General features: G+C 43.1%; 1 protein-coding gene across 3 annotated transcripts in view; it reads left to right on the forward strand.

The window, feature by feature from the left end:
• Positions 1–10,683, forward strand: part of TIAM1 (T-cell lymphoma invasion and metastasis 1) — a 469,570-nt gene that overhangs the window by 355,399 nt on the left and 103,488 nt on the right. For all 3 annotated transcript variants that reach the window (XM_010862313.1, XM_010862311.1, XM_010862312.1), the window contains 3 exons: positions 3,602–3,748; positions 6,638–6,712; positions 9,164–9,334. In XM_010862313.1, the coding sequence (XP_010860615.1) occupies positions 3,602–3,748; positions 6,638–6,712; positions 9,164–9,334 (393 nt within the window). The remainder of the gene's footprint in view (positions 1–3,601; positions 3,749–6,637; positions 6,713–9,163; positions 9,335–10,683) is intronic.

Consider the following 10,683-nt stretch of genomic DNA (forward strand, 5'->3'; position numbering starts at 1 on the left):
CCTCCTGGCAGAAGTTCCCGTAGGTTCCTGGGACTCTGCTTACCACCTGTGGGATAAAGTTCCAGCCCGAAGGATTGCCTGCAAAGACTCTATGGATTTGAAAATCCATAAAGTCTCAGAGCTCCTGCACCTGTTGCTTGATGCAGGCGATCACAGCGGCGGATGGAGGTTTGGTGTGGTCCCTTCCTGAACATTTAAGTATTTGTCTGGGTTCCTGGCTGGTAGCTCAAGTGAAGTAATCCACCTGTAATGCAGGATATGCAGGTTCAATTCCCAGGTCAGGAAGATCCCCTTGGAGGAGAAAATGGCAAGTCTCTCCAGTATTCTTGCTTGGAAAAATCCCATAAACAGAGAAGCCTGTTGGGCTACAGTGGGCTACAGTCTGTAGGGGTCGCAAGGAGTCGAACACAACTGAATTACTGAGCATGTACACTGGCACCTTGCAAATATCTCAATGGAGGTTAGCTTCCTTAAAAAAAAAAAAAAAATATGTTTTTCTCTCCAAAGTTAAAATTTGTTTTAATAAAAAGATGAGTATCATATTTTAAGTGTCAGTCAGTCAGTTCAGTTCAGTCGCTCAGTTGTGTCTGACTCTTTGCGACCCCATGAATCGCAGCACGCTGGGCCTCCCTGTCCATCACCAACTCCCGGAGTTCACTCAGACTCACGTCCGTCGAGTCCGTGATGCCATCCAGCAACCTCATCCTCTGTCGTCCCCTTCTTCTCCTGCTCCCAATCCCTCCCAGCATCACAGTCTTTTCCAATGAGTCAACCCTTCACATGAGGTGGCCAAAGTACTGGAGTTTCAGCTTTAGCATCATTCCTTCCAAAGAAATCCCAGGGCTGATCTCCTTCAGAATGGACTGGTTGGATCTCCTTGCAGTCCAAGGGACTCTCAAGAGTCTTCTCCAACACCACAGTTCAAAAGCATGAATTTTAAGTGTAGATGACAGAATTGCCAAATGCATTTAGTACATTTCCATTTTTGTAAAAATGTTATATACATGTTTGCTTCTCATCTCACACGCTAGTAAAGTAATGCTCAAAAGTCTCCAAGCCAGGCTTCAGCAATATTTGAACTGTGAACTTCCTGATGTTCAAGCTGGTTTTAGAAAAGGCAGAGGAACCAGAGATCAAATTGCTAATATCCGCTGGATCATGGAAAAAGAAAGAGAGTTCCAGAAAAACATCTATCTCTGCTTTATTGACTATGCCAAAGCCTTTGGCTGTGTGGATCACAATAAACTGTGGAAAATTCTGAAAGAGATGGGAATACCAGACCACCTGACCTGCCTCTTGAGAAATCTGTATGCAGGTCAGGAAGCAACAATTAGAACTGGACATGGAACAACAGACTGGTTCCAAATAGGAAAAGGAGTACGTCAAGGCTGTATATTGTCACCCTGCTTATTTAACTTATATGCAGAGTACATCATGATAAATGCTGGACTGGAAGAAAGAAGCTGGAATCAAGACTGCCAGGAGAAATATCAATAACCTCAGATATGCAGATGACACCACCCTTATGGCAGAAAGTGAAGAGGAACTCAAAAGCCTCTTGATGAAAGTGAAAGTGGAGAGTGAAAAAGTTGGCTTAAAGCTCAACATTCAGAAAACGACGATCATGGCATCTGGTCCCATCACTTCATGGCAAATAGATGGGGAAACAGTGGAAACAGTGTCAGACTTTATTTTTCTGGGCTCCAAAATCACTGCAGATGGTGACTGCAGCCATGAAATTAAGAGACACTTACTCCTTGGAAGGAAAGTTATGACCAACCTAGATAGCATATTCAAAAGCAGAGACATTACTTTGCCAACAAAGGTCTGTCTAGTCAAGGCTATGGTTTTTCCATCATGTGTGGATGTGAGAGTTGGACTGTGAAGAAGACTGAGCGCCGAAGAATTGATGCTTTTGAACTGTGGTGTTGGAGAAGACTCTTGAGAGTCCCTTGGACTGCAAGGAGATCCAACCAGTCCATTCTGAAGGAGAACAGCCCTGGGATTTCTTTGAAGGGAATGATGCTGAAGCTGAAGCTCCAGTACTTTGGCACCTCATGCGAAGAGTTGATTCATTGGAAAAGACTCTGATGCTGGGAGGGATTGGGGGCAGGAGGAGAAGGGGATGACAGAGGATGAGATGGCTGGACGGCATCACGGACTTGATGGACGTGAGTCTGAGTGAATTCCAGGAGTTGGTGATGGACAGGGAGGCCCAGCGTGCTGCGATTCATGGGGTCGCAAAGAGTTGGACACGACTGAGTGACTGATCTGATCTGATCTGAAAGTCAGGAAGGATGTAACCAAGTATTAACAGTGGTAGGTTTCATGTTTTGGGAAACATTTTTTGTTCTCTTTTGCTGTGCAAAATATATCCCATAAAAATAAGGAGGAAAATGTCTTCTAGCCTTTTCTATGCATGTTTGAAATTAAATATTTTACAAAATCACGATTGAGGAAATACAACTCTTATTCCTCTTTCACCTAAACATGGGACATGCAAGGCTATAACGTGGTTTCACCGTCTTTCATGGACCTGGATCCCTTCCGTCTTATTCTGTAATCCTTGAAAATGCTTCCATCCAAATGCCCTGAACTAGCTAACATGACGTTTCAGAAAAGAGGGGAGTGAAGGATAATGGACATCCCCCTCCTTCTGAGGATCCTTCCTGGAAATTATAAATAACCTTTCTACTTCCCTTTGACCACCAACTGACCATAAGCAAGTGATGGTTGTCCCCCAATATAACCCTGCTACAAGGAAAATGAGTCCACTTGGGGCAGCCAGATGCTCAACTTTTTTTGAGATTTCTCTGACCAAGGCCAAGAAGTGATTAATATTGGGGGACAACCATCACTTGCTTAATGAGGAAAGTAATTTTATGTAATTCTGTGAAAACAAAATAGAAGAGATGGGTAAATTTAGATTCAGTATGAAATCACAGGCACCCAAATGTGCTGTTTTCACTGTTTTTGCTGACACTCCATCACTGGTTTTTGTTAGGGTGTAGGAACAACTCTGTATCATTTAGAGAGAATCTCAAGAAAGTATTGTTAGTTTAACTTGTTGCTAGAGTTTGGGACTGTGACCAGAAGGACATCTGATTTCTTGGAAACCTAGTTTATATTCTGTTACTTTTATTATGTATTTTTACTGAGCTGACTCATTGGAAAAGACCCTGGTGCTGGGAAAGATGGAGGATGGGAGGAGAAGTGGGTGACAGAGGATGAGATGGTTGGATATCACCGACTCAATGGATGAAAGTCTGAGCAAACTCTGGAAGATAAGTGAAGGACAGGGAAACCTGGTGTGCTGCAGTCCATGGGGTTGCAAAGAGTCAGACATGCCTGAGTAACTGAGCAACAACAGCAACTGATTATTTCAGACAGCGATTGAGTTTGCCAAGCTTTCGTTTATAGTTTGAATCTAGAAAGGACTCTCAAAGTACCCATATGTGTGAGTCATTGATGAAATGCTTTGGGTGGTGGGCTCAGTGTTGGCAGACGTGAGACTTTTGGAGGGTGGGACTTAGTGGGGACTTTGGGGAACTGTCAGTGGTCCTGACTACCTCTTGTTGATGGTCCCTCTTGCCGTCCTCAGGTGGCTGCCCGCACTGGTGAAACTGGAGTCAGAAGACGTACTCAGGCCATGTCCCGATCCGCAAGCAAGAGAAGGAGCAGGTTTTCTTCTCTTTGGGGTCTGGACACTACCTCTAAAAAGAAGCAGGGACGCCCAAGCATCAATCAGGTGGGTTCCAGGGTGGATGAGAAAGCAAGCGTAGGTTACTTCCTCAGACACGTCACTTTGGGGATGTGCGTGCATGTGTGCGTTGTTTCTTAATTGATACACCCAGTGTTACACCACTTCAACTAGCTGAAGCAAAGGAGTTGGTTGTGCTAGATGCTTTAAATAGATAATGTACACCCACAACACTGAACTCTGCTATTAGTCTATCACCAAGCTCCCGTCCCCCACCTGCATCCTTTCCAAACCCTGGTTAATTACAGACGGACTGAAAGTGCACTTCTTCCTGAGTCTTCTGGAAAAAAGCAGGGCTTGATGATGAAGCCAAGTGGGCACCTGAGCAGTCTTTTTATGCTTCCTCTGGCGTTGGATCAAAGGCCGCCTCCAGGGCAATCTGATTATTTCTTTGCCCTTGACTGTTTGGGGTTGATGTTAAAATATCAATATGAGGAACCAGGCGTCTGAGAGCGCGTACTCACCGCCGTGACGTCCATCTCCCAAGGTGGCAGGGCTTGAAGGGGACCTGTCTCAGTGCATCATGAGTAGTACCCACTAGGGTGCTCCATCACTGGGTCTCTAATACCCAAATGCTCTGGCCTCATCACTTTGACTTTTACTAGCAAAGGCCACTTTCCTACCAGAGTTACTTCTGGGGAACTCTCTTTCCATTGTCATTTCCTTTGGCTTTGAAAAACAAGTGGCCCTAGAGCTGCTTTGATGATAGGCATGGAAAGAACTTAGGAGAGGGGGAGAATGTCCAGTCCATGAGCTGCAGAGGCACTGTGCATTTTGAAGTCATGATTAGTATTGCCAATTTGACCTGTTCACTCTGAGCCCTTATGCAAAGTGAGACAGGTCCATTGACTGACTCAGTAAAAAAAGATCTCGTTTATTTGGCTAGTTCAGAGATTAGTTTACTTAGGAATGACATTTAAAAGAGAAATTAGGCCTGAACGCTGAGGTACTAAGTCCTTAGCTGCCCACCACGCTCATGATTTCTACCTGGGATGTAGAAACGATGAGCAGGTGGGGAGAGCCTGAGCAGTCATGCTGTTTGTTCTCTGGTCTTTGGGGAGAGAAGCCCATCAAGTTGGCTGCCTGGGGTCTTGCTTCTGTGTAAATTCAAAGAATAAACTGGAGGAAAGTCAATATTTCAGCAGAAACAATCACACACAAGACTTGATGACTCTTGATTAAACATGCAAAAAGGTGACCTCAACAGTCAGCATTTCTTGCCTCATTCTGTGTGCCTCCGTTGGCCTTACAGGTGACTCAGACCATCACTATAAGTACATGCCAGGATTTGTAGTTGGCAACTTGAATTGCATTTCTCTTCTGTTAAAAGCCTTATTTCAGGGACTTCCTTGGCGATCCAGTGGTCAAGACTTGGTGCTTCCACTGCAGAGGGCATGGGTTCCATCCTTGATTTGGGAACAAAGATCCCACATGCCATACGAGCAGCCAATAAATAAATCAAATAATAAAATAAAATAAAAAATATCTTAAAAAAGGAGCTTTAGTTCATTCATATGCTTCTACTTTATGGGTGCCCACTTATGTTATAGTCCATTGCTGCTGAAATATATGCCTGAATTTAAACAAATCCAAAAGAAGTTTTAGCTATTTCTTTTAATCAAAGGATCATGTGATTTTATATAACCAATTCTTTTTTTTTTTTAATTTTTTTTTTATATAACCAATTCTTGTTATTCTCTCTTAGTTTTAAAAAACCTCTTAGCCATAAGCATACCAATAGGAATTTACTTGTTATTTTAGTACTTTGAAACAGATAAAAATTGTATGTTTCTATATATCTCACTTGCTTTGGAGCAAAACCTTTTTCTTAATTCCATACTTTATACCAATAGTACACCATCAGTTGAGAGCCAGGATATAAAATTTCTCACGTTCACGTGTTTGGGTTTTGACTGCCTAGTGGCATGGGTACCCTGATGTGGTTTCAGTCATATCTTTTTAAATTGGATTATAACTGCTGTGCGACGGTGTATTAGTATCTGCTGTGCAATGAGGTGAATCAGATAGATACACATATAGCTCTATACATACATATATCTCCTTGTGGACCTCCTTCCCATCCGTCTCTCATCCCACCCTCTAGGTCATTACAGAGCACTGAACTGAGCTCCCTGCGCTATACACCAGCTTCCCACTAGCTGTTCATTTTCACACATGGTACTGTGTATATGTCAAACCTAATCTCCCAATGCACAGTCATATCTTAAGTTTGTAGGATTCATTAAATTTCCAAGGGTAGACAAGTTTCTATTTTTTAAATAAGAAACTTTTCCATGGTGTTGCGGTAATATAATTCTAAATGTATGTTCTCAGGTTTTGAGGATTTTTAAGTTTTTTATTTATATATTTGTTTATTTTTAAATTCTTTGGCCATACCTTGTGGCATTTGGGACCTCAGATCTCAAACTGGGGATCAAACCCATGCCCCCTGCGTTGGAAATGTGGAGTCTTAATCGTTGGACCGTCAGGGAAGACCTCTTAGTTCTGAAGATTAAAATGTAAACTAATTATTATTGGTAAATATCTGATTAGGTGTGTGGCACTGTAGTTGAAACTCTTCATTGTGAAAGAATCCAGTCCATTGCAATTTGTAAGCTAATTCATCTAAGTTTAAAGAAAAGAATCTAGCTCTAATAAGCCAATGTTAAAAAATTGTCCGAGAGTTGGGGAGTGATCCCGACAGAGGAGTGGTTTTCATGGTCTGCTAGCCTGTAAATTGTCTTACCTACTTTAGAGTTTGATGTGTGAGTATGTGAAACTCTTGTAATGTTTTCTAACAGCCGTGCCCATTTCCATCCCCTTCTCATGCTTCTTTTGCCCAAATTCCTTTTTAAGATGATACTTTTGTATATGCAGGTGTTCGGTGAGGGAACTGAGGCTGTAAAGAAATCTTTAGAGGGAATATTTGACGACACTGTTCCAGATGGCAAGGTAAAAATAAACACATGTTCCTTTTCTAAAAGTACCACAAATACCTCAACATTACACAGTGCAATGGTTTCTTGGGATCCTAAAATTAAGTAGACTCAGTATTAGAAACTGAAATAATCAGTCCTTTAAAATTATGTAACTGGTCGAGAAGAGATGGAAAACTTGATTACAGTAAGACGTTCACCTGCTGACATAACATTTTCAGTAATTTTCATTTGAATGTCTATTTCCGTCTAGAATAAGGGAGGAAATTGGGGTTCTGGGTAGCAGAATATTTTATGCCATTGTAAGTTCCTCTCGTAAACAACTTCCTTCCCAAGAGGTGAGTCTGTACTGATCGCCCTGTCTACCCACACATGCTATTTTGCTTCGATTAATTTCAAAGAACTGTTCGAATGGTATGTTCTTTCAAAAATAAAACATGCATTTGCCTCCTAAGACAAGCATCCAGTTATAAATCTCCAGACTTGGTTTAACCTTGTGCTTGGATTTAAAAGGGTCTTTCAAACTGCTCTGATTGAAAGCCCATAAAGAATATTGATTTTTTTTTCCCTAGGCTGCTATTTTCAGCCTCTAAATGAATGGACATCCCTCATTTGAAAGACCCTAATGATGATACCAACAGGCTTTTTGTTGGGGAAGGGGTGGGAATTCTGATGTTGATAATGTGACCTTGGTATGATCCTTCCATTCACTGACTCAGAATCAGTATGACAGAGTTCAGCTTTCAGTTGCCATGCAACCAGGCAGTGGCTTGTCACATGTTCTAGATAGAGCCGAGCCTCTGAAATCAGGGTTCTGGCTACTTGGGGGAGTGGGGAGCAGTGTGGTCACGAAGGGACCTTTTTCTCCCTTTGATACCTAACTACTCCTGGATTATGTCATTGTGGATATCAAGATAGCTGTCCTTGGATATACTCATCAATAACCACTGTCTCTTTCTGATGAAATCTCATGAAGTTAAGTCACTGTCCTTACATGCAATCCAAGCACAGTTTCTGTGTTCATGTATTCATGTCTGAAGTTAGGTAATTCATCCTGAATACCATAATTAGTACACTTTTAATGTAGGGATGTTTTCCCCAGGTACACAGATCCTGGAAACTGCAAAAATTGTTCCATTGGATTTCTGTCGCTCTTTTCATTTTTCCGAGATACCCCTTTGTTTTTACTCCTTGGCTGGAATGCCTTGTACTCGAAGAGCAGTTTAGATGCAAAATTTGGGCTGATCTAGTGCTAAGAGCGTTTCTTTAAGGTGGCATGTGGGGACAGAGTGGGAAGATTCCAATTACAGTTAATGGGATTTGGGCAAGTTTATTGCGTTTTGACAGTGCCTTCCCTGGGGTTCAATTTATCTGTGAAAGCCAAACTATTCAAAGGCAGAGCTGAAATTGTCTTCACCATTGAAGAATTTGGTTTAGTAGCCTTTATAGAAACATGTCCCCTATTCTGGGACCTGATCTTTTTAGGTACGGAAGGTGTTACATTACCACCTCTCAGGCTTCCGTTTGGAAACTTGTTTCTTCTTATAATCTGCTGGTGGCAGCACATTTTCAGTAATCTATGGGTACATATTTACCAATCTGTGGATATAAACCAATAATCAAGGCTTATTTCTTACCACCTGTTGAGCATCAGCATTATTTTTACCTTGCTAAAATCTAAAGAAATTATTTCTTTGCTTACTCCAGAGAGACTAGGTTCCTAATATTTCATCAACCTGTGGGGTGTTTTTTGCTTTAGCTGTTTAGCTGGCTTAGATATAGCCCAGCTGCTGAGTACGTAGGTAGGACATGGCTCCTCCCACTCTTAGAAACTTGGTACTATTCCCCGATTCAGAGGATGGACTGATGGCAACAGCCTGAGAGAAGGCAAAAAGCTCATCTGTGGAGTTCTCTGCACCTCATAAAGGAAATGTAGCTCTCTGTCTCTCCCAGAGCTGTGCCAAAGGTTAAATGTGAGCACAGAAATGATGCTGGTTGTCAATAGCTTGTGTTGGAACACCATCTTTAAGAATTTCCTTGGAGCCTCCTGGTTGCCTTTGAAACTTACAGCTCATCAGGGTACAATCTTGCCGGAGGACTCTCAGCTCTAAATTTGAAGTGGGTTTGTGGAAGAAATCATAGCAAGAAAGCCGAACTGAATGAATGGTCCATTTCTTTCTTTCTTCCAAACTTTGATATCCACTCAGTCATGCAGTGCCCACCTGTGGATGCCATGGGTCAGGTGTGAGGTCTGCATCTCACCTGAGACATCTCGCCCACCCCCAGAAAGCTCCTTTCTCTATAATTTATTCCTCTCTCTGAGAGTCCCCTCTGTCCTTCACTCCTGCCACCACACTTCTGCCGCCGGGCCCTTTTCTTCAGAATAGATAATCCCCATGTGCTATCAGGGGGTCTGAGATCCTCAGAGACTGACTTGCTGCTCTGCTAACTTTATTTCTTATCCTAGAGGGAGAAAGAAATGGTCTTACCCGCCGTCCACCAGCACAATCCTGACTGTGACATTTGGGTCCACGAGTATTTCACCCCGTCCTGGTTCTGTCTACCGAACAATCAGCCAGCCCTGACGGTCGTCCGGCCGGGGGACACGGCCCGGGATACCCTGGAGCTGATCTGCAAGGTATGAGGCCACTTGGGGTTGTTTGCGTTGGAGGACTCCACGGACACTCAGATGTGGGTGGCAGAGGAGGATTCTTGAAAGAACACCTTTATTTCATAACAGAGCAGTGTTGGATCCTCTTGTGATATACGCATAATGGATGGATGTGATTTCTTCCACACTAGGAGGAGAGGGATTCTCTTAGTAGCTTCTTGCAACATGTGTTCTTGATAGATTTGTGCAAAGCCTGTTATGTGCTCATTGCACAAGTTGTAGAGAATTTAGGTAAAGAACAAAGCCGAAAATTAAGGCACCCTTGCTCACAAAATTCAGAAGTCACCTCGGTGAACATTTTGGTGTTTGTCCCTGGTTTCTGTTTGCCACAAGCACACATACGTGTATTCAGTGGCATCATATTATGTGCACGGAGCTTCCTAGGTGTCTCAGATGGTAAACAATCTGCCTGCAACGCGGAGACCCAGGTTCAATCCCTGGGTCAGGAAGATACCCTGGGGGAGAGAATGGCTACCCTCTCCAGTATTCTTGCCTGGAGAATCCCATGGACAGAGGAGCCTGGCGAGATACAGTCCATGAGGTTGCAAAGAGTTGGACACGACTGAGCGATCAACACAACAGTTTATCACTTGCACTATTTGTAACCTGCTCCTTGACAGTTTCTAATACACCGTTATGACCAATGTAGATAGCATATTCAAAAGTAGAGACATTACTTTGCCAACAAAGGTCCGTCTAGTCAAGGCTATGGTTTTTCCAGTGGTCATGTATGGATGTGAGAGTTGGACTGTCAAGAAAGCTGAGCACCAAAGAATTGATGCTTTTGAACTGTGGTGTTGGAGAAGACTCTTGAGAGTCCCTTGGACTGCAAGGAGATCCAACCAGTCCATTCTAAAGGAGATCAGCCCTGGGTGTTCATTGGAAGGACTGATGCTAAAGCTGAAACTCCAGTACTTTGGCCACCTCATGCGAAAAGTTGACTCATTGGAAAATACTCTGATGCTGGGAGGGATTGGGGGCAGGAAGAGAAGGGGACCACAGAGGATGAGATGGCTGGATGGCATCACTGACTCGATGGACGTGAGTCTGAGTGAACACCTGGAGTTGGTGATGGACAGGGAGGCCTGGCGTGCTGTGATTCATGGGGTCGCAAAGAGTCGGACACGACTGAGCGACTGAACTGAACTGAATACACCATGGGCATCTTTAGGGTAGGAAAACATTGAAATAGATGTCAGATTTGTGGTCCATGATGAGAAATTCTCCTTTCCGTAAACACACAATTAGCCTCTTTTTTCCTTTAAAGTGGCAAGTGATTGAACTGCCTTCCTCTACTTACACCTTAAGTTATAGAA

The sequence above is a fragment of the Bison bison genome, unplaced genomic scaffold, assembly GCF_000754665.1.
Source record: "Bison bison bison isolate TAMUID 2011002044 unplaced genomic scaffold, Bison_UMD1.0 scf7180017864481, whole genome shotgun sequence".
NCBI classification, from domain to species: Eukaryota; Metazoa; Chordata; class Mammalia; order Artiodactyla; family Bovidae; genus Bison; species Bison bison.